This window comes from Callospermophilus lateralis, chromosome 7 (assembly GCF_048772815.1).
Source record: "Callospermophilus lateralis isolate mCalLat2 chromosome 7, mCalLat2.hap1, whole genome shotgun sequence".
Lineage (NCBI taxonomy): Eukaryota > Metazoa > Chordata > Mammalia > Rodentia > Sciuridae > Callospermophilus > Callospermophilus lateralis.
Window position 1 is genome coordinate 125,735,075 of NC_135311.1, and position 23,667 is coordinate 125,758,741.

Here is a 23,667-nt window from a genome sequence, read left to right on the forward strand (position 1 = left end):
ATTGAACTCAGGGCACTCAACCACTGAGCCACATCTCCAGCTCTTTTCTGTTTATTTTTTAAAAAATTTGTTTGGTTGTCCATAGACCTTTATTTAATTAATTAATATGTGGTGCTGAGAATCTGAGCCCCGTGCCTCACACATACTAGGCGATCACTCTACCACTGAGCCACAACCCCAGCCCTCTATATTATTTTTGAGACAGAATCTCACTAATTTGCCCAGGCTGACCTCAAACTTGTGATCCTCCTGCCTCAGCCTCTGTGGGAACTGGGATTGCAGCTGTGCCAACCACACTGGGCTAGGAAGTAGAATTTGAGCCTTCCCTTTAGGATGTGGCCTGGTCAAGAAGTCAGCAGAGTGAGGCATAGTGGTGCCCGACTGTAAGACTGAGGCAGGAGTAGCAAGTTGTCAGCCTGGGCAACTTAGTGAGACCCTGCCTCAAATAAAATCAAAAGGATGGGGGATGTGGCTCAGTGGTAGGGTACCCCAGGGTTCGATCCCAGTACTGGGAGGAAAAAATAAACATTTATAACTACCTGCATTATTCCAATTAATCCTCTATACAGTCCCAAGTTCTGTACTGATCAGATGGGGAAACAGATGCTTAGGGATAAGTAATTCCCCAAGATCAATATAGCACTGGGCACGGTGCTGCATGCTGGGAATCCTAGCAAATCAGGAGGCTGAGGCAGGAGGATGGCAGGTTCAAGGTTAGCCTCAACAACTTAGCGAGGCTCTAAGCAATTTAGTGTTGCCCTGTCTCAAAAATTTAAAAAGGGCTGGGGATGTAGCTCAGTAATAAAGCGCCCCTGGGGTCAATCTCCAATGCAAAAAAAAATAAAGAAAAAATCAGTTTAGCACAGTATTAGCACCATCAGGGTCACACACTAAGGTCCAGAGGCTTGCAGATGTTTCATGAACCTAATTCCAGAATGTGCCTTCGTGCGTCTTTCGGGAGTGATGGGAACAAGCCCTCCCTCTCCCCGGGATTCTGGGATTCGCAGTGTCCGTGAAGGGTCTGGACGCCATGGGCAACAGCGTTGAGCACGCTCAGGGCGAGTCGTTCAGGGGCCCTTCTTTCTCTATTCTTTTGGGGGAACGGGGTACAGAGGATTGAACCCAGGGGCTCCTTACCGCTAAGGTCCATCTCCAGCCCCCTTAATGTTTTATTTTGAGACAGGGTCTCCTGTTTGCCTCGAACTTGCGATCCTCCTGCCCCAGCCTCCCGAGTCGCTGGGATGACTGGCCGCGCGGGCGCGCCGCGCTCAGGGAGCCTTTTCGAATTAGCCAATGAGAAGCGCACCGACCCCGGTCGCCTGGGAAACCGCGTGACAACAAGATGGCGGCGCCGGGGATGGCTCGCCGGCCCTACGTGGTGAGTCCCGGCCCAGGGCCTTTCTGCTCCCGCAGCCCCCCAGAGGGCTGCGGCCCGAGCCCCGAGAGTCCCGAGGGTCCCGAGGGTCCCGAGGGTCCCGCGGCCTTCCCCGCGGGCGCCCGGGCATGGCCGTGCGTGGGGCGCAGGCGGCTCGGCGGCTCCGGGGCGGTCGGGCCGCGGTGGAAGTGGAGCCGCGAGCGCGTCCTGCTGGGGTTGGGGGTAGAAGCGTGCGCTGGGGTGCAGGCTGGGCCGTGGTGGCCACCAGGCCCAGGAGGTGTGGCGAGGGAGGTCCCGCCCCAGAGACGTGGATGCCGAAGACACCGGCGCGGGTCCCCAAACCAGGACAGCGCCTAGCCTTAGGCTGCCCTGGGGTCCCCATAACGAAGGCGGGAGACCCGGCTCTGGCCTCAGGTCCTCCACTCTGAAGTTGAAGGAGACACAGCCGTGTGCCCAGGAATCCCCAGAAGTCCCCAGACTGATGGGGAGACCGAGTCTCCGCCCTCGGAGGTCTCCCGTGATCCAAGAGGAGGTTAATCTGGACACGGGGTGTCGAATTGGACCGGAGTGAGGCTGGAAGCAGGGCAGTCAGGGCGGGGCCACTGTGACATCCCTTTGTGTAGCAAGCGCCCTACGAGGGTGGCCAACAGTGAGCACGGGAAGGAGGGACTGTGGTGAGACATTGTAGAGTTTAACCTGCAGGATTTGGGACTGATGGGATTAGGAGGGAAGGAAGGAGAGAATTTTGTGCTTGGATGAAGGGGTCCGATTACAAAAGGGGAAGATGGAGGAGCTGCTTTTGTGGGGGAAATGTTGGATTGGGTTAAGGGACCTTTTTTTTTTCTCCATGACAGCTTTATTGATATATGACTCATATACATTTCGCTTCTATAAGTTACAAATTTCCATCTTTTTTATAGATATTCCATTTAAATGAAATGTTCAGAATGGTCAAATCTATAGAAACAGAAAGTAGATTAGTGACCGCCCAGGGCTGACTCGGAAAGACAGGACTGAACTAGAGGGTAAATTGGGGGTGACTGCTGAAGGGTACAGAGTTTTCTGTTTGTTTTGGTACTCGGAATTGAATGCGGGGAAGCTTCACCACTGAACTACATCCCCAGTCCTTTTACCTAGTAATTTGAGACAGGATGTCACTAAGTTGCTAAGTCTGACTTCCAACTTGTGATTCTCCTCAGCCTCCAAGTTACTGGGATTACAGGTGTGCACCACCCCACCTGGTTACAGGTTCTTTTTGTGCTGATGAAAATGTTCTAAATTTGTGGTGACAGTTGCACAACCCCGTGAATATATCAAAAACTTAACTTTACACTTTAAAAGGGGGAGGTATGTGATTTAAGTCTTAACAAAGCAATTTTTAAAAAAGACTACATACTACTCGATTCTATTTATGGAACTTTCTTGAAGTGGATATAAGAGCTGCCATTGTTTGGGGTTAGGGCTGGGAAGGGAGGTTGTGACCCTGAAGAGGCAGCAGGAGGAAGACCCAGTGGATAAAGACAAGGCCGCTTCTCATACCCTTCTCTCCCCAAGTGATTAGAGGGCACCAGCTGTACAAAGCTCTTGGGCTATGATTATATAAAATGTAGCTATTGAAGGAGATTGAGTGAAGAATACCGGGATCCCTCTGTACCAGTTCCCTAATTTCTTGTAAACCTATAATAATTTTGAAATAAAAAGCTAAACTGAAGGACAAGGGAAAAAAAAAAAAAAAGAGGTGTCAGCCTGGTCAAGGGACAAACATGGGTGAGAAGGGGAGTTCCAGGCAGGGGGAGCTGCGTGGCTTGAGGTACTGCCTGCAGCTCGGCTGGCAGAGTGCAGGGCAGCCAGGTGGAGGGTGGGCACCACAAGGATGTCCAGACCAGACAGGGCAGGACAAGGGCAGGGGCAGGGTGGGGAGGCTGGAGGATGGGGGTGAGGACACTGGGCCTGGGCCCGGGGGAAGGATTCCCCTGAAGAAGGGGCAGGGCATGAGCACTACACTCTAGAACAAAGGCACAGGTGGCTGTCTTGAGCTGTTGGCCCCCCTGTTGGCAGCTTCAGGGGAGGGGCAGAGGCCAGTTCCTCCCAAGAGGAACCTCCTCAAAAGACTTGGTTCAGACTCTCAGTCATGGAGGGCCTTTCTTTGATTCTAGACGTGGAGGTATTAGCCTTTTCTTTTTTTGTGGTACTAGGGTTGGAACCCAGGGGCACTCTACCGCCAAGCTACATCCCAGCCCTTTTTATTTTGAGACAGGGTCTCTTTAAGGTGCTGAGGCTGGCCTTGAATTTGTGATCCTCCTGCCTCAGCCTCCTGAACAGCTGGGATTGCAGGTGTGTGCCACCAGGCCCAGCAATATTAGCCACTTAATATATTTAAAGTACTACATAGAGTAGTGGCCCCTCTCTGCATCCTGGTATGCATACCTCTTTTCTGGAAGAAAGAGGAAAGGAAGGCAAACCAACAGTTATGAGTGTCTAGTTCTAGGTGCCAATAACAACAAACCCCACAATAGCCACACTCAGTTTTCAAGTACTTCCTTTGAGCTTGGCACTGGGCTGGGTGCCTTGTTTCTCTGAATCCCTTAGTAACCTGCCTGAGTGGTACTGCTACTGTCTGTATTTTGCATCAGAGGAACCGAGGTGCCGGTTACACAACGGGTGGCAGAATCTGCAGAGTCTGGGTTCTTGACCTATGTATCACTTAGGCGGGGTTTTGGCTGAATCTTGCCCGTGGGTTGCCCTCTGCCTCTGAGATGGTTTGTGGGTGTGGGTTGGGCATGTTTGCACAGGTGGCACCTGGGTTCTAATAGGAGAGGAGGAGACACCTGGGCTTTGTATCCGCCAGCTCACTGATGGATGGACAGAAGCCCCAGGCCTCCTGCATAGTCTTGTACCCAGGCTCTAAGTTTGGAAAGCCCCAGACAAAGGGGCTGCACCACCCCGCTTCACAGCACTGTCCCCAGCACCTCCAGGTCTCCGTGTGCAGTGCAGAGAGAGCCGGATACCCAAAGGAAAAGGCCACCAGAACCCTCTGCCAGGCATTGGAGGAGTGAGGGCCACTTCTCCTGGACAGTGCTCCCTCTTAGATAGAGAAGAGAAGCTTTGGGCCACCCCTGGGCCTGAAGCCATAGGTCCCCACTGTGCCCTAGGGCTGACTTCCTCTTTCCTCTCAGGGAGTTCCTGACAGCTAGGATCTAGACTAGAACTATGAGCTCACCTCTGGCCTCCCTTAGCAAGACCCGGAAAGTGCCCCTGCAGTCGGAACCTGTGAATCCTGGGTAAGGAGCTGGCCTCGTGGGGTCTTTGTGTCCCTGCCCCTTTGTCCACCTTGGCCCTCCCTGGCCAGAGGAGAATGACTCCTGCCATCCTGAGAAATACCAAGAAGAGGTACTTTTTCCGACCACTTTCTTTCTCTTTATACCTTCTTCTGAGGAGCTGTCCTTTGGGACTAACCGTTAATTGGATGGTACCTTTTTGTAAGGTACAGGCTCTGTGGAGGTGGCTCAGTGCCTGCGTTTCCTGTCCACTTACTAATTCTGCAGACTCTGATGGTCTGCCCACTCTGGCCCAGGCCTGGGTGGGCTCTTGGGAAAGGGGGAGTCTCTTCTACCTTTTATCAGCTTCACCCTGCTCTTCTGAACACCTCTTGGAATCCTGATAGGCTGAGGTGGTCCAGAGGTTGAGTGACAGACCTGGGGACCTGCAGTCACTGCAGAGCAGAGCCGAGCCAGGGCTGGCTCATGGATTTTGGAAATCTTAGTCTCCCATAGGACCTGCGGGCTCCCCTGTCCTTCTTATTGGAAGGAGTCACGTTCCGAAGCATGTCCCTTGGCTCACCTTCACTAGGGATGGGATTTTGGGGTAGAAGTTCTCAGGAGGCAGAGGCCCTGCTTCTGTCTCTTTTAGCTTTGGCTGGGACTTGGGGCCTGGAACCTTTTCCCTAATGGCCTTCCGTGGGACTTAATTTGTTTTTCCCTTCTCCTTCCTGCTTGGGTTCCCAGAAGGCGAGGGATAAGAATCTATGGAGATGGTAAGTGTGGACTGTGTCCTAGTGTCCCCTTCACCTCCGACCTGCCTGGAGCACCTCTGGCTGCCCCTGGGCCTGAGCAGCCCTCCCCACCCCAGGCCTGGGCTTCCCTGCTGGCCCTGCCCCTCAGCAGAGATGTCTTCACTAACTTCTGACCCCTCAGTCCACTGAAGGTTTGGCGGTGGGTGCCTGGAAACTATGCAGGGATCAAGAGGGGTGGCCCAGCCTCCTCGCCCACAGCCTCCACCAGCCTCTTCTCCCTGGAGCTGGACCTCACACCTTTGTCCTGGCTCCTCTCCTGTCAGATCCCAGCCCCACTCATACTCCTCTGTGGCACCGCTGTGGCCACTCCAGCCTCCCAGGAGCTGGCCTGGGAACTCCAGGAAGAGGACTATTTTAATTGGATCCTTGCCCGAGCCCCCAAATGAACTGCCTTCATACTCTTGGGGGCAGTGTGTGGGCTGCTTCTCCTCAGCTGGGGCCTAGGGTCCGAGGTCCCTCTGGGACTCAGCCCCAGAGCGGTGACCTGAGCCTCCATGTCTGCAGAAGATGAGGTGGATATGCCGAACGATGGGCCTGGCTCTGAAGAACAGATCTCTGTCCCTTCCTGCTACAGCAACAAATTTGCTTCTGTGAGTAGGCCAGGTGAGACCAGAGGCCTGCAGCCAGAGGGGCCCAGAGCAGGGCGAGGCCCTGCAAGCCAGGGCTCCTCCACTTGTCTGCTGAGTCTGAGGTGGCCGCTCCTGCCCCGGCTGACCATGGCCATGTGCCTGTACATCCAAACCTGCCTAGACCTAGTTGTCACAAGGCCGCACACCCCCCTGGCTTAGCCTGGGAGGCCAGGCTGTGGCTGGAGCCTCTGGAGTCCCCATCAAGTGTGATGCCAGCAGGCCCAGGGTTCAGGGTGACAGAGGATGCAGGGCCTAAGCGGGGAGCTCAGCCCCTGGCCACCTGCTCCCTGTGCCTGCAGGGCACCATCCCCCAGGTGGCTCTCTTAGCTGGCCCACAGCATCTGCAAGGGCTGTTGGAGGTGCAAACAGTGGCATGGGGACCACTAGGGCAGCTGCCCAGAGGAGGGAGTGCTTATTGGCCTGGGGATGGGAGACCAGGCAGGCGGGGATGAGCTGCGTGGGGTGCGGGAGGCTGGGAGGCTGGGACTGGGGTCAGCACTTGCGTCAGTGTGGTGTCTCAGGTGGGCCGCCTGTCTCTGCCTTCTGTCCTCCCAGTGCAGCCTCCTGAGGAAATGTTGCTCAGCAGAGAGCCCCTGGCCAGTACCGGTCACAAGGGGCCCTCAGAGTGGTGGCCACTGATCAGGAAGTCGGCTATAGGAAAGGGCCTGGCAGATGCCTGTAACCCCAGCTCTTCACAAGGCTGAGGCAGGAGAATTTCAAGGCCAGTCTTGGCAATCTAGCGAGACCCTGACTCAAAATAAAAAAAAAAAAAAGAAAAGAAAGGGCTGGGGATGTAGCTCTGTGGTGGGGCCCCTGGGTTCAGTCCCCAGCACCACGAAACAAATCAATAAACAGCCTGATGAGTCTTGACCAACCCCCTCCATTTGACAGGAGGGGGATTGAGTTGAAGAGCCCCGGTCTCACAGCCCTGAATCACAAAGCCGGGGTCTCCTGCCCTCAGCTGGGCTGCGGGTCTTGGTAACAGGAGCAGCCCCTCCTCTTAAAGGAGCTCTGGGCCTCTGTCCCTGTCTCTTCCCCTGCCATGTACTTGTCATCCATTCCCAGCCAGTGGCTGTCCCCACCGACATCTAACATAGGAGCTTCCTGCCCTGCCTCTCTGCTGAGCAGCATCTGAGCTGTCCCCCATTCTCAGAACACCCTCAGCTCGTGGACACCCTGTCGCCGGCCCCTCAGTTGCCCTCCTGCCAGCACTTCTTCACCTCCCAGCCTTTCAGTGTGGCTGTCCACCTGCCTGGCCTCTCGTCCCTCTCCCCACCCTCTCCCCACCCTCTCTCAGTGAGGTACCCACATTGCAGCTCCTGAAAGTTGACAGGTCAGTTTGACTACACGTCAGAGAGGACCCTCAGTCAACCTGCACAGGCAGTGGGGAGATTTGTGCCGAGGCCCCCTGAGGAGGCAGCTCCAGGGCTGCTAATTCAGTGACTCAAAGACATTGTCGAGAGTTCTGGGGTCAGGCCAGGCGCGGTGCGCACGCCTATAATCCCAGCAACTCTGGAGGCTGAGGCAGGAGGATTGCAAGTTCAAAGCCAGCCTCAGCAAAAGTGAGGCAGTTAGCAACTCATCAAGACCCTGTCTCCAAATAAAGTACAAAAAAAGGGCCGGGGATGTGGCCCAGAGCTTAAAGCACCCCTGGATTCCATCCTCAGTACTACAAGGGAAAAAAAAAAAGGAAGTTCAGGTTTCTCCCTCCCCAACCCCTGCTCAGTTCCTCTGGGCATCCTGCTTGGTTGGCAATGGCTCTAGTACCTTCCTCACAGCACGGAAGGTGTCCAGGAAAGGAAGGAGGCCAGTTTCTTCCCATCTCTCTCTTTTTCCATTTCTCAAACTTTTTATTTTGAAAATTTTCCAGTATACAGAAAAGTTGAAATAATAGTGCAATTAATGCCCTTTTGTCAGGGCTGGGCTGTGGCTCAGTGTAGAGCACTTGCCTAGCATGCGTGAGGCACTGGGTTCAATTCTAAGCATCACATAAAAATAAATAAATATATAAATAAATAAATAAATAAATAGTATTGCATCCATCTACAACTAAAAATATTAAAAAAAAAAAAATACCCATATGTCTTCCTTGACAGCTGCAGGTGGTTGGCCACATTGGCCTTTTCTCTTTCCATCTACTCACATATGAATACAAATGTTTTTTTTTTTTTTTTTGAAGAAAGAGTGAGAGAGAGTGAGAAAGAGGGAGAGAGAGAGAGAATTTTTTAATATTTATTCTTTAATATTTAATATTTATTCTTTAATTTTTTTAATTTTTTAATATTTATTCTTTAATCAAAGACAACATCTTTGTCTGTATGTGGTGCTGAGGATCGAACCCGGGCCGCACGCATGCCAGGCGAGCGCGCTACCGCTTGAGCCACATCCCCAGCCCCTACAAATGTTTTTTAATATTTATTTTTTAGTTGTAGTTGGACACAATACCTTTGTTTTATTTATTTATTTTTATGTGGTGCTGAGGATCGAACCCAGGGCCTCGCAGGCACTAGGCGTGCGCTCTACCGCTGAGTCCCAGCCACAGCCTGACAAATGTATTTTTAAGATGCACAATTTGGAAATGAATTGCAGAGATGTCATTTCATCCCTAACACTTCAATAGGTATCTTTTAAGAATAAGGAAATGCATACTCACAATCCCACCGTCCCACCCCAGCACAAGAGTTATTTAGTAACATCTACCATCTATCCCTTCTACATTCAAACCTCCTCAGGGTTCCACAATCTCTCTGAGTGATTTTCCCCCTGATCCAGGATTGATCCCAGAGTCCTGCACCACACCTAATTGTTATTCTTCTCTACAACAGTCTCCCTTCCTTTTAATACAATGACATTGACTTTTTGAATAGTTCTAGACATGTGTCTTTCAGAACACCCCAATTCTGGATTTGTCTGGCCACGCACCTGGGTGACGTTGGCCTCCTCTTTTATTCTCTGCTTTGCCTGCAAACTGGAGGTTCGAATTTGAGGCTTCATTAGATGGAGGATGACCCTTTTTTGGGGGGTTGGGTGGATTCTGGAGATTTAACCCAGAGGCGCTTTACTACTGAGCTATCTCCCTTGCTCTTTTTGTTTGTTTGTTTGTGAGAGGGTTTTATTTATTTATTTATATTTTAAGTTGCTTAGTGAGGCCTCACTAAGTTGCTGAGGCTGGCCTTGAACTTGCCATCCTCCTGTCTCAGCCTCTTGAACTACTGGGATTGTAGATGTTCGCCACGAGGCCTGGCAAGACCTCAGGGTGGTGCAGCTCATGTGTTCCACCACATACTTTCACGCTTTGGACAAGTTACTGCACCTCAGTGTCCTGAGACAGCTCATCTACCTCACGGGCACATTGCCAGAGTTACAGAAGCTGATGTGCGCAGCGTTTCCAGCAGTCCCTGTCATGTGATGGCTGCTGTTAGTGTTTTTACTTCTGCTCTGGATCCTTTCCCTGGACTTCCCTGCCTCAGTATCCCCTGCAGGCCTGGGCTCGAGGGGTTTTGTCTGCTTGGCAGGTCCCCCCTACCATGACTCAGATATGGCGAGGAAGATGCAAGAACTGGAGCAGCAGGTGAAAGCCCAGAGTGATGAGATGGTGTCCAAGGTAGGCCTCCAGGGGAAGGGGCCAGGGCTGGGTGGGCTGGCCAGGGTGGGTGGGCTCTAGGACCAACTTCCCCACTGAGTTTCCTGGTTTGATGGCCAGGTGTGGCCTGGAACCGATCTGGGCCCCTGGGACCTTAGCGGAGAGGCTGGGGTCTCCTCCACAGCCGAGCAGGGCCTGGTAGACCTTGAGCCGCGTGGGGCAGTGGGACACTGGGCCCTGGACAGCGCTGGCTGCATCCTTCCTCACCTGGGACCACAAGGGTTATATGAGGCCCAGGAACAGTGGCGGTGCCAAAGTTGTCAGGGGCATGGTCTTTATGCTTCCCTGTGCCTCAAAAAAATTCCCGTTCTTCCTATTTGGCTCTGGGACCCTCCGGGCCTGGCCTCACGCTGCGTCTTGCTTCCTCAGGATCAGAAGATCCTGGCCCTGGAGGACCTGGTGCAGCGCCTGCAGCAGAACCAGGGTGAGAGGCCCTTGTGGAGGGCTGACCATGACTCCTGGGAGCGTGGGCAGTGACTTCATCAAGGCTGCAAGACCATCAAGTGGACTCCTTGGTGGGGTTTGGACAGCTGGGCCCAGGGAGGGCAACGATACCTCCCGGGCAGTGCTGGACTCACCCAGGACCCCCTCCATGGCACTGAGTCCCCTGAGGCGTGCCATCCAGAGCATGGAAGAGACATGCTTCAGGGGGACTGGTGGCCCCTTGAGAGTCAGCCAGGGTGCCCCACAGGGTTAGGGAGACACCAAAGGGATGGGGCCCAGAGGCAGTTCTCGGGGATCCCCAGGTGACCCTCGGGCCAGCACACCTGGAAGCCTCCAGGTTGGGCAGCTGAGCCTCACCCTGGTTTCCCTCTGAAGGTGAGGTAAGTGGGCAGCGGCAGGAGGAGCTGCAGACCATGTGCACGCAGCTGCAGCGGCAGGTCGGGGAGATGGAGGTGAGAGGCCGGGCTGGGGGAGGGGCAGCCAGCCCGCTGCACACCGGCCAGGCCTCCCTCCCTGGGCCCTTCCTCACCAAGCATCCCAACCAGGGCCCTTGCCCTGTCTCCCTGCCCAGGACTGACCCAGAGTTTAAAGAGCCAGGGAGGTGTCCAGAGCCAGGGTATGTCCCTCCTCCTAGGCTGAATCAAACTCCTAACATGCCCCTCTCTGCCTGATAGACCTCATGGCTTCTCATGGGGTTCAATTCCAAAGTCTTTACTGCTGCTAACCCTGTCCACCTCTTCGGTCTCACCTTGAACCATGCTCTCCTTCAACCCTGGGGGCCCTTTGATCTAGTTCTTTGACTACATCAAGCTCTTTCCTACCCCAGGACGTTTGCCCATGCTTTTCCCTCTGCCCAAGTGTTTTCTTATTTATCCTGGGGAGCTTCCCCGTCCTCATCTGTCTCCTCTGGCTGCCCTCCCAGCCTCTGGCCCACTGGATCTCCTGGCCTTTGACCAAAGCAGGTCCTATCCTCTGCTTCCTTAGCCCCTCATTTCTCTTCCCCTGTGGAGCTGTGAACTCCACGGGACAGCGATCACCCAGGAACTAGGGCTGAGCCATCCCTGTCTTAGTGACTTCTCACCCAGTGACCCTATCACCTGAGTCACCTTTCTTCCATTCAACACCCAGTCCAGCAGCAGGGTCCTCTGCCCATTCCCTTTGTCCAGGCAGCTCTGGGGCCCAGGACTGAGGCTGGGGCTTAGGCCAGTGCTGCCTTTCCGTGCAGGAAGCTGAGCTGGCTTCCCCATGTCTCCCCTTCGCCCCACAGCGGTTCCTCAACGACTATGGCCTGCAGTGGGTGGGTGAGCCTATGGACCAGGAGGATTCGGAGAACAAGACGGTCTCAGAGGAAGAAGAGAGGGACTGGATGACGGCCAAGAAGTTCTGGAAGCCAGGTACAGAGAAGGCCTGCCCCGCTCCTTTCGAGGGATCTCTCCAGTGGATTCCTGTTGGCCCGCAGCTCTCCAGATCCCCTCATTTGTGCCTGGCCACCCAGCATAATGGGGGGCCTCCAAGGGAGCCCACCCCTTGCTCTGACCCAGGGAAGGGAGGGCCAAGACCTCAGTCACTGACCGCCTGGCCTGCCCTTCTGTATCTTCCCTAATGTCACCTTAGTCTGCGTGCTTATCTGTCAAAGGCTCCAGGGACCCAGAGTTACAGGACGCAGCAAGACTAAAGCAGCTGCCTTAAAAGAGCAGCCCCTCTGTTCTGGAAGCCCCTCCTCAATTCCAAGGCTGAGTCCCCTCGTGGATCCCTTTGCAGGTTCATCTATGAGCCAGACCAATGAGGTCACCTGCTTCCCCGGGACCCCAGCTCTTCTCGTGTCTCACACAATGGCTGATATCCAGAGGGGTGCCTCCCGCCCTTCCCTCCCTGGATTTGGGTCCATAGCACTAGCTGATTCTGAAACTGGCCATAGATCGTTCCCCAGGCTTCAGAGTCAAATCAGATCCTCATCTTAACCCACCACCTACTACAAGTGTGGTTTGGGCAAATGACTTCCCTTCTCTGAGCCCCAAGTTCTCCATCAACAAAATGGGGATACACTCGTGTCCTCAGGGTTGCGAGGAGTCGGTGAGCTAAACACAGAACGCCTCGCCCTGGCCTCGTGTGTCATGGGCCTAACAAGTAGGAGCTCCTGTCCTCCAAGGTCTTTGTGAAGGCAGCGGAGCTTTCTGGAACAAGAGTGCTGCTCTTGAAGGAGGAACTGGGGAAGATGACAGCACTCTCTTGATTCTTGAAGTTTCCTATCTGGGTAAAAGCCCAGATTCTTCATTGGAGCCCTACTTCCTATTTAGTCCTGGGCTTTGGCCAGATCCACTAAGTCTCAGGACAACCCCCCACCACACACACACACACACCGCTAACACTAAACGACTTCCCGTCTGTGCAACCTTTGCAGCTTTCAGAGCATTTTTGCAAGCTGCCTTGGCATGGCACAGAGGTTATTCCATTTTACAGAGGGGCAAATGGAGGCACTTACAGAGTCTGAAGACTGTTGAGTGGAGGGGGCAAGGCTTAGGGCTGAGAGCCTGCTGGGAAGGCGGCCCCAGTCAGAGGATAAGGGATGCCCAGCGTAAGGGTGGTGAGGGTGAGAGCCACAGAGAGAGACTTGGGAGGTAGGACCCACAGCCTTGGTGATTGGGGCAGTCCCGGGCGGTGGGACGAGCCCTGCCGCCCAGGATGTTGTGGGCCTGGCGTGCAGCAGCCTGACTCAGTGTAGGTTCCGTGGTGGGGCTCTCCAGGGACCCAGGACCGGGTTGAGAGGCAAGGCCTTAACAGGTGGCTGCAGATGCTATAAGAATATCTGTCCTGGGGTCTGGGGCTGGTGCTTGCAGTGCTGCCCCCAAGCCCCCTCCACGCAGGATGGGCTTTGGCTTCACAGGGTCCTCCCATCTTCCTGGAGAGCAGCCGTCCTTCTGGCCAGTGGGGACCTCCCTGCTCCTTTTAGGAAGGGGTTGGACCAGACAGCTGGTTTCTTGGACATGGCGTTGTGGATTCCTACTCTTCCCCCACCCAAAAAGGAGCAGCCTCCCCCTGCTCTGCTTTGTCGGTGTGCTCTGAGGGAGGCCGCCTGTGGAGCCAGGTGTTTCCAGGCTAAAGCTCATCTGGGAGCTCCCTGGCCGCACAGCCCTCTGGTCCTCTGTGCGTCTTTGCCCTTCTTCAGCCTTTTTTGTTTGTTTGTTTGTTTTGCAGGCTGGAGATCCGACCCAGGGCCTCCGTAAATGCAGTAGCGCTGGGCCAAGCCCCTGCCGCCCTCCTTTTGCCTTTTAATTTTCAGTGTGGGAGGGGCCTCGCCTGATCTCCTCCAGATGAAGAAGTTTTCCATTTCCAGCAGCTTTGCCTCCTGGGACCTCTCTTTTCTCACCCCAGGAGCCGGCCGGTTCCTCCCCCAAGGACCCCGTGTTCCCACCCCTGGCCTCTGGCTGGCCTGCTGCTCTTGTTATGGACCCGACCCCCGGGGTTCTTAAGCTGTCTATCAGAAGAATGAGGCAGAGGCTCTGTGCGACTCTCAGGAACAAGGTCTTTATTCTTATGCTCCAGCACAAGGGAGGCTGCGTGTGGGAAGCAGAAACCCCAGACCGACTCAAACAAGGGATGCATTTATGGCATCTGTGGGGAAGCCTGGGACCCGACTGCCTGATGTCATCCCGTGTAGAGGTGGCATTTCAGTGGTGCCTGCGCTCTCCCTCCTCACGGTTCTTCCTGTGACACATCTCGTTATCCTGCTAGGTCTCCACCCCTGGTGATCACCATGTTGATAGGGCAACACCTTAGGGTGTTCTAGTGGCCATTCTACACACGTGCTTGCCCCTAACACCTGGAATCGCTCCTCATCACCTGGGAAAGTTCCTGATTTGGTTTTAGAGTAGGGCAGACCCTTGTCTGCAGATGCTGTGTTTTGGTACCAGGGATTGAACTCAGGGATGCTTTAACACTGAGCTACATTTCCAGCCCTTTTTACTTTTATTTTATCTGTTTATTTTGGTACCAAGGATTGAACCCAGGGGTACTTGACCCTGAGTCACCTCCCCAGCTCTTTTAAATTTTTTCTTTTTCTTTTCTTTTTTTTAGAGACAGGGGCTCACTAAGTTGCTGAGGCTGGCCTCCAACCTCCTGCCTCACCTTCCTGAGCTGCTGGGATTACAGGTGTGAGCCACCGTGCCTGGCTTATTTTTTATTTTGAGACAGGGTCTTGCTAAGTTGCTGAGGTTCTTGTAAATTGCTAAAGCTGGCCTCGAACTTGTGATCCTTCTGCCACAGATTCCTAATTTGCTGGGATTATAGGCGTGCCGTGGGTTTAATCTTAAAGACCTTGTTTTTCTTAGCCCTGGCTTCCTGGCTCTCCACTGACCATACCGTCTTTGAGGGCAGCTTTGACTTCTTGTCCTCCCACCTCCTGGTGTATCATCTCAACTGTGTAGCCCTGTCCTACTTTTTAAATTCCCAACATACTGGCATGATGCTTAACCCCACAGTACAGGACTGACTTAGGATGTCACTTTGGCTCTGACTTCCTGGCTCCCCTTCTGTTGGACACCTCTCCCCATGGGCTTTGGGGCAGAGGCCAATGGACTGGTGAATCAGACCATCTGTATTAGGCCACTGGGGGATAATTAGAATGTTGTAGGGCCTGGAACTCTTGCCTTAGGAAGGAGAGTCAGTCATGCCCATGAAGTGGGGCCCAGCAGGGGCAAAGCCTGGCCAGGGATGGACCTCAGATTGGAGCCTTTATCCCTCCACACCCTCTCACCAGGATGTGAGAATCAGGCTACAGTGCCAGGTGCTCTGGGGCATGTGAAGACGTGAAAGGGACAGTCCTGCTCTGGTCAATCACCATGGGCCAGGTGTGGGCCTCAGGGCTGAGGGCTCTAGTCAGCTTTGAGCTGGATATGACATCCCCCTTTTGTCCCTGGGCTCCTGCCCCTCCTCCGTTTCTTCTGCCTCCCGTGCCAGCCCCCACCTCCCCCAGCCTTCCTCCCGAGCCCCAAGACCCTGAGCCTGTGCTGGTGCTTCTATCCAACTCCCAGCTCAGGAAGCCACACTCACTCCATGGGTAGTGGCCACCCTTTGTGCCCTCCCCCTGCCCTGGCCTAGGCAGCAGCAGGCCTGACTCCTCCCCACCCTCACTGCCACCTCCAGGCTTGACTGGCACTCTTCATCCCCAGAGGTGTCTTGCCTTCTTCTCTTCCATCCCCTCAAGCCCAGCTCGAATCTGATCACCAGTGAGTCTGTGCTGGGCTACAGCTGGGCAGCCCCGGGGGATGGGGTCCGCAATGGCACGAATGGCTTCCAGGCTTAGGCTGGGGCTGGGTGGGGTCGCTGAGGGGGATAAGTAGCACTGAGGGGCTCCGAGGGCTGCTGAAAGCACTGAATGAGTGCATGGGGTGCTTCTGGTGGGGGGCCATGACCAGCAGCCTGCGTGGCTTAGCTGTTGTCATGCCCCAGAGCACCCAGCATGGTGCTTGGCATATAGATCAGGGCACCTTCACCTGCAGGAGCTAGGCTGTGGTGGCCACTGTATCTGAGACTGGACCATCAGAGCATGTTGGGACAATCCACAGGATGAGGTGGGGACTGGGTGGCACTGTGTTCAGTGGGCAGGGACAGAGAGATATAAGTGGAATCCCACGGGCCCAAGGTCACAGGCTGGCTTGGTCACGGGCTGGCAGCGACTGGGCTCAGAGCCTCTTCTGTCTGCCCTGGCTCCTCCGAGGAGCACAGCAAATGTAAGTCCCCAGAGCAGGCCTGACTTACAGATAGGTGGTAATGATGGCTCCATTTCCTGTTGCAAGAGGGCATGGGGAGGTAGGGACAGGGCACGGAGGGTGTCGGAGATCTGAGGACAGTGGACAGGTCAGCACATGCTTCTGGAGCACCTCCTTGGGCCCAGCCAGGGCTCAGCACCCCAGCCTGTGATGAAGTCTCAGCCAGTGTGGTCGAAAGGCAAACAAGCACATATAAAATGACAACAGCCTGTGACCAGGGCCGAAGGAGTGAGCCAGGTGCTTCAGGAACCCACCCATGATGGGAAAGGCCCCTGGCCTGGCTTCTCAGAGGAGGTGGGTGGTGAGTGCAGCCCGAGCCTAGAGCCCAAGAGTGAGTAGGAGGTGTCGTGACAACAGCAGCCACCACCAACCACGCACTTTCTCAGAGCCTTGAGCAGCCCTGGAAGCAGAAACTATTGTCCTCATTCTACAGAAGAGGAAGCTGAGGCTCAGGGAGGCCCACCTGCCCAAGGTCACAGAGCTCAGGGTGAGGGTGGGAGGGAGAAGCCCACTGAAGGGAGCCAGGCTCAGGAGTGGGGGTGAGGCCAGGCTTGGCCCCATGCTGCCGCCTCCCTTTTTAATATAGCCATAGTTCTCAAAGGTGGATGAGGCCTTGAAGGTGATCTTCCAGCACAGCAGCCCTCGCTTGAAAGAGACCCAAGGGAGTGAGATCCCAAGAGCCAATGCTCAGCAGCAGCCTACATGGCACTGAGAGCTGAGGTGGTTACCCAAGCTCTGCAGGCTGCATGTCCTGGGTAACATGACACTACACAAGGCCCAGTTTCCTCGTCTGTAAGATGGGGATGGTAATATACCCCTCTCCAGGTGCTCCATAGGGAATCCTCACTTATGGAAAAGCTCAGAAGCCCAGCCTTGCAGGCAGCCAGGGTTCTTTTTATTTTTTTTTAAAGAGAGAATTTTAATATTTATTTTTTAGTTATCGGCAGGCACAACATCTTTGTATGTGGTGCTGAGGATCGAACCCGGGCCGCACGTATTCCAGGCGAGCGTGCTACCGCTTGAGCCACATCCCCAGCCCCCAGCCAGGGTTCTTTTATTGATTGAATTTTTAACTGTACTGGGGATTGAATCTGGGTATTTCACCACTGAGCTACATCCACTGCCCTTTCTATATTTTTTGAGATAGGGCCTTGCTAAATTGCCCAGGCTGGCCTCAAGCTCACAAGCTGGGCAATCCTCCAGACTCTGCCTCCCGAGTAGCTATGATTACAGGTGTGTGCCACCCTGCCTGGCCTGGCCGGGGTTCCTTTGTACCCGTTCCACAGAAAGGAGTGTTGTGGCTCAGAGGAAATGTCCCCTCACCCAAGTGAGAACAGAGCCATTTAGAACAGAGCTGGACTTGTCCCTGGCCACCTTCGCCCTGTGTGGGCTTCTACTGCATCTCTGTCCTGATGTGGGGTCAGGCCTTTGGAGAATACTCATGGCGTGGGGCTTACTGGCTTTCCAACTCTGAAGTGTGTGGCAACACCAGGCTCTAACTGTCTTCTTCCTCCAGCTCTGGATTGTCCAGAGCTGTGATTCCTCCTTCCTGGGCCCCTTGTCCCTTCTCCTGTCTACTGGACCCAATACCTGCCTAGCTCACCCCATCTGGTTTCATTTTTCCAAGCCATAGTCCAGCTGATTGGCAGCAGCTGAGCCAGATTTCCTTTTCTTTTTCTAGGTCCTGAGTTAAACCCCAGCCCCTGGGGCCAGTTTTCTTTTTTCTTTTCTTTCAGTACTAGGGATTGAGCCCAGAATGCTCTACCACTGAGCTACATCCCAGGCCCTTTTACTTTTTTTTCATTTTGATACAGGGTCTTGCTCATTTACCCACACTGGCCTTGAACTTGAGATCTTGCCTCAGCCTCCCAAGTTGCTGGGATGATAGGCATAAACCATCACCTGGATTGGGGCCAGTTTTTTGACCAACTTCTTTCCCCTTTCATTGCTTCTTGGCATCCTCCCTTGGGCTTCCAGGGGGAAATTTGTCCCTTTTTCCTGCCAGCTACCCCATCTCTGTCAGGTGCCTAAAGCCCCAGACTCAGGAGCCAGCTTGGGGCAGGGCAGGAGTATTGGCTTAGGTGTTAGCAGGTGTGGGTGCTCTTCTGCTTTGTTCTGTGGGATTTGACCCAGCCAAGCCAGCCAACCTTTCCTCACCTTCCCAGGTGGAGGAGGATGGGTGGGGCTGGCCTTATATGAGATGATCTTTCCTGCTCTGATTTTTAGGCTAACCAATTTGGGCATACACTTCTCTCACTCCCCCCACCCTTTCTCTTCAGTATAGGGACTGAATCCAGGGGTGCTCCCCTGAGTTACTTACTCTAGCCTCCCCTGCCAATTCTTTTTTTTGAGATAGGGTCTCAGTAGATTGCTAAAGTTGGACTTGAACTTGAAATGCTCCTCAATCTCCTGAGTATCTGGGATTATAGGCATGTGCCACTGCACCTGGTTACCAATATATTCTTAAAGTATTAGTTGTTAAAGGAAAATGATGTCTTAATGTCATTCTGAATCATACTAGGGATGCCTAGGACATTCTGTTTTTCCTGGCAGGGACTCTGTGGTACTCCAAGGGGGCCGGGGAGGGCAGGTATAGCACCTCAGGCAGTAGCAAATGTCAAGGAGAGGGGAGGACTGACCAGGGCGGACCATTTTGACAACTGCAAAGGCAACAGGAAACATAGCCACCTGCATCTGTACATCCCTGGTAGGACCGCTGCACCACTGTGGGGAAAAGCATTGGGTCCCCAGAGGCCTGACCCACATCCTGCCACAACATGACTGTCCTGGTGAAAAACAGCTTCCAAGAAGGCCCACAGAGTCACTTGTCTGTTGGAGAGTTGCACCCTAGTGGGCAACTTGCCTGAGGGCCAGGGCCCTTCAAAAACTGCAGAACAGGCCCTGGCCTGTGTGTCCCCAGGTGACACTTTCTGCTCTAGCATGTCTTGGCTGTGGCACAGGTATATGTGGGGTGCAGTTTTCAGAAGAGATCAAAGATTTGGCAGCTGCTCAAAAGGGTCTGTTGCACAAAAATAGTCATATGCCCCGGGGCCTGTCCCACCTCTGTCCGGCACTGTCCCAGCACCCTTACTAACATCTGTCCTCCCTCTCCTGATGGTGCAGGGGTGGGAAACAGGCTCTAGACTGGGCTGGTTCAAGTCCCAAGCCCTCCTCTAACTCTGCAGGTGGCCTGGGCTGAATCATTTTTCATGTCTCTGGGCCACTTTCCTCATGCGTAATAGCTCCTGCCTCAGAGCCTCGGGGCTGGCCTCAGGACCATTTGTGCAAGGTAGAGCTGGTAACAATCTAATGTGGACAGAGTGGCCCTCACACAGTCATCTTTTTGGCATTTTACAGCTGCCCTGGGAGGTAGACACTATTGTCATCCCATTCTACAAGGGACTGCTGCAGCACAGAGCATTCAATGACTTGTCTGAGGTCACACAGGTAGAAGTGAAGGAGCGGGACTGGAACCCTGAAAGGCTGGGTTCCAGGGCTGGGAGCTCTGCTCTGTGCTTTTTAGCTGCCAACCAGTGCTTGACAGGCCTGAGGTCAAATTGTGATTCTGCCACTACTGTTCATTGCTAGGCAAGTCACTCAACTCTCTGTAACCCTCAGTTTGCTCATACAAAAAGCCCTTACAGCATAGTGTCAGTAAGAGAAGGGGACATGATGATGGGTATTAAACCCCCAGCAAAAAAAAAAAAAAAAAAAAAAAGCCAATGCTCAATGATGAGACAGCTGTTACTATTATTTAGTATTAGTTTTCCTTCCTTTTCCTTAGGTGGTCATTTAAGGAGACCCTGAGGCTACTGCCCAGCTTGGGAGAGAGCCACAAAAACCAGGGCTGCTAGGGCACACAGAAGCCATGATGAGACTCATGGGTCTATCCTCTTTGCCAGGGGATTCACTAGTGCCCCCTGAGGTGGACTTTGATAGGCTGCTGGCCAGCCTGCAGGATCTCAGTGAGCTGGTGGTAGAGGGTGACACCCAGGTGACGCCAGTGCCTGGTGGGGCACGGCTCCATGCCCTTGAGCCCATCCCGCTGAAGCTCTACAGGAATGGCATCATGATGTTTGATGGGCCCTTCCGGCCCTTCTACGATCCCTCCACACAGGTAGGAGCTGGGGGTGGGGCTCTGGGGTCCCCTCCTGCCCACTGTTACATGGAGATGGTGGAGCCAGCTCACCCAGGCCCACCCTGCCCCCCACCTAGGCCCCCATCCAAGCCCTAGGGCTTCAAATAGGGGAAGCCCAGGGCCACCATCCAGGCAGGCAGCCGGCCTCACCATTCTTCTCCTCACTGCAGCGCTGTCTCCGGGACATACTGGATGGCTTCTTCCCTTCAGAGCTCCAGCGACTCTACCCTGATGGGGTTCCCTTTAAGGTGATGGGCTGCTCCTCAACTTACCCTTCCCAGTGTGGGGATTTTGGAGAGAATGGGGAGAAACAACTTCCACAGCATCAGCCATTCTGAAGGGGGAGCCACCGCCCCAGCACAGGGGACCTGGGTCTGATAAACTCCCAGAGAGGGTGATCCTGAAACTGGCTGGGAAGGGAGGGATAAAGCTGCCTGGCCAGGGGCAGTGGCAGGGAGGTCCTGCGGCTGAACAGCAGGCAGTGCCCTCTGGTGGCACCCCGAAGGCTCAGCCTTGGCCAGACCATTGCCTGCCCTTACTCCCCAGCATTCATTCAGGACCCGGTGACTATGACTATGCACAAGTGGTGGGGCTTCCCCCAGAGGCTCCTGAAGCCAACTGGTTGAGGTGGAAGGCAGAGCTGTGAACCACAAATGCAGAGCAGAAGGGGCAGGTGCTAGGCCTCAAGGACATGAGCTTGTCATGGAAAGTATGAGACGAAGGGCACCACCAAAGGGCCCATGAGGCCCCAGTGGATGGCAGGTTATTTCCACAGTGAGGGCGTGTAAGGGGGTGTGCACCACCATGGCTCAGAAAACTGTGATTCACAGGTGGGGGTGTTCAAGGAGTCCATGCCAAGACAAGGCCTCAGAGCTGTGTCTTGAGGAAGCACACTAGGTGACAAGGGAGACTGTGTTGCAGACTAGGCAACAGCAAGGACTTTGCCTCTCTGGACACTCCTGAGAAGGGGGGTCTCTGAGGAGGGTACTATTGTGGCTTCTGCAGGCATGAATGTGGAGTGCTTGCAGAAGCAAGGCCCAAGGAGGTGACAGAGGCATGACTGGTTCTCCTGCTTTCTCCCAGGGCTGCAGCCTCCTTGTCTGTAAAAAGGGGATTGCATTAGACTATCTCTTGGGCCTGCTCTTGGGGCCTCTGGGCAAGCAGGGAAGGGGAGGGTCCCAGGGCTGAAGAGCTGGGCTGGCTGCTATCACCCTTCCTTCCTGCCAGGTAAGTGACCTGCGCAATCAGGTCTACCCTGAGGATGGGCTGGGCCCATTCCCAGGTGAGGGCCGTGTGGTAGGCCGACCAAAGGTGCGCAAGGCTTCTGACAGAGTGGAGGAGCACCCAGGTAAGCTGGGCCCTGAGGCTGAGCCAGGTGGCTGGGGGGCTGAGCAGGAGAAGCTCCAGGTGGAGTCTCCCACCATTAATCACAGTTCCTTCCTGGGCCAAGTTTCCCAATGCCCTCCCTGCAGGCTCCAGGATGACTGCTGAGAAATTTCTGAACAGGCTTCCCAAGGTTGTGATCCGACAAGGCCAGGTGATTGACATCCGGGGCCCCATCAGGGACACCTTGCAGGTGAGGCCAGCCCTAATTCCACAACCCTCTTGGGGGCTCTTTACCACCAACCCTGGCCCAGCTTGCCAGAGCAGTGTCTTGCCTGGAGGCTCAGGCTTCTGGACCCTGGGGGACGGCCAGGATGGTGGGTCCCTCAGCGCTGTGCAGTGGTCTCTGGAAACTGCAGAGCTGCTGAAGGCTTTGCACTGGGTCCCACAGAGCAGCCAGACTGGCTCTAAGGGGCTAAATAAAGGCTGGGGGTGAGCCAAGATGCAGTCCTGGTATCCCTTCCTGGTTGTCCCTGGCCCTCACAGAACTGGTTTTCTCTTTTCTTCATCCCATCCTGCTGCTCTCTCTCAACTTCTCAGAGCATTGCTAAGTCCTGTCTGGTCTGGCCATCCCTAGAACTCTCTCCATCCCCACTGCCCACCACCCTAGGTTCTGGTGTGTCTCCCACACAATGCAACCTCCTCTGGCCAGTCTCCCGCCTCCATTCCCTGCCCCTGCCAGCCATCCTTCCCTCATAGCCTTCCCTATTGCAGTCTTCCAAGGATTCTCAGAGCCAAGTCCTTTTATCCTGGCACTCAAGGCCTGTCCTGCACCACTGGGCCCCTCCCCACTTCTCTAACCTCCTCTTTCTTCCAGTCCAACCTGATTCCCGGCTTCAGCTGTGAACTGCTGGCAATGTCCCAAATATATCACCTCCTCTAGGAGGCTTTCCCTGATCTTAGGTGATCGGTGTCCCTGCTGTTGGGAACATCCACTTCTAAGGACTCCTACTCATTCTGCAGTCTCAGCTCAGGTGTCATTTCCCTCGGGAAGCCTTCCCTGACCCCAAGGTGGGTTAGAAATCTAGCCTGGTCATCGTCTTTGTGGGCTTTTGCCTCCCATGTGACCGATGGGGAGGCTTCTTGAGGGAAATGATGGGCTGCCTCCCAGAGCCTTCTTTCCTTTCCCTTTCCTTTCCCTCTCCTCTCTCGGGCCTCAGTTTACACAAACACCTTCATCCCTGCTCAAGGATGAGTCAGTCCCTTCCAAGGGTTGGATGACTCAGGCAAGGCCTAGGGCTCTGTCCCCTCTCCATTGATGCCTTCCAGAACTACTGCCCACTACCTGCCCGGATCCAGGAGACCATAGTGGAGACGCCTGCCTTGGTGGCTGAGCGGGAAAGGTGAGGGAAGGGTGGAAAGGTGAGGGTCCAGTGGGATTTGGCCATCAGGAACACTGAAGGCCCCTGGGCCTGCAGGAGTCAGCAGTCACCCAACACACCAGCACCCCCACTCTCCATGCTGCGCATCAAGTCTGAGAATGGGGAGCAAGTCTTCCTCCTGATGATGTGGCCCAATGACACTATCGGCGATGTGCGTGCCCTGCTAACACAGGCCAGGTGGGCACAGGGCAGAGGTAGGGGCTGCAGGGAGGCTCCAGCCCAATGGCTTGGCCTGATCCATTCCACTGGGCCCCCAGGGGCATGGATGCAGCCACCTTTGAGATCTTCAGTACCTTCCCACTCATGGTCTACCAGGACGACACACTCACGCTGCAGGCTGCAGGCCTGGTGCCCAACGCAACACTGCTACTGCGGCCATGCAGGGCCCCATTGTCTGACCCTGGCCCCAACTCCAGCTCTAGCCATGAATAAAGTGCCTGGCCCTGACACCATCAGCTCTACCAGGATCTCTTGGCAGGGCAGTCTGGAGGGGAAGGCAGAGGCCAGGGAGGGGTGGTGCTGACCCTCCCCTCAGTAACCCGAGCCTCAGCTGGCAGGACTGGCTGCTGGGTCTTCGTCGTCTAGGTTCTTCTTTCTCCTAAGAAGGGATCCTGTGAAGGGAAGGATCCTGAGGAGGGAGTTGCCAACCCCAGCTGGGTTTCCATTCTCAGCCTCAGCTGAGGCGGCAGAGCCTCACTTGGCAAGCGTTCAGTCAGCAGACACCTGTGCGTGGACACACACAGACCCATAAGCTCATGGGGACACTTCCTCAATACTATGCACAAAGTCACTGCCAAATTATACTCATGCCTTCAAAATGACAGAACTGTGGC

General features: G+C 54.6%; 1 protein-coding gene across 1 annotated transcript; it reads left to right on the forward strand.

Moving 5' to 3' along the window:
• Nucleotides 1–1,343: 1,343 nt before the first annotated feature.
• On the forward strand, nucleotides 1,344–23,266 carry Ubxn11 (UBX domain protein 11). The gene is made up of 15 exons (XM_076862630.1): nucleotides 1,344–1,378; nucleotides 4,552–4,656; nucleotides 5,380–5,408; nucleotides 5,952–6,050; nucleotides 9,592–9,680; nucleotides 10,089–10,143; nucleotides 10,539–10,615; nucleotides 11,431–11,557; nucleotides 19,834–20,048; nucleotides 20,240–20,317; nucleotides 21,297–21,417; nucleotides 21,542–21,645; nucleotides 22,722–22,795; nucleotides 22,871–23,011; nucleotides 23,092–23,266. Exons 2-15 carry the CDS (start codon nucleotides 4,586–4,588, stop codon nucleotides 23,264–23,266), a joined length of 1,455 nt encoding a protein of 484 aa, XP_076718745.1. The 5' UTR covers nucleotides 1,344–1,378; nucleotides 4,552–4,585.
• The last annotated feature ends 401 nt before the right edge of the window (nucleotides 23,267–23,667 follow it).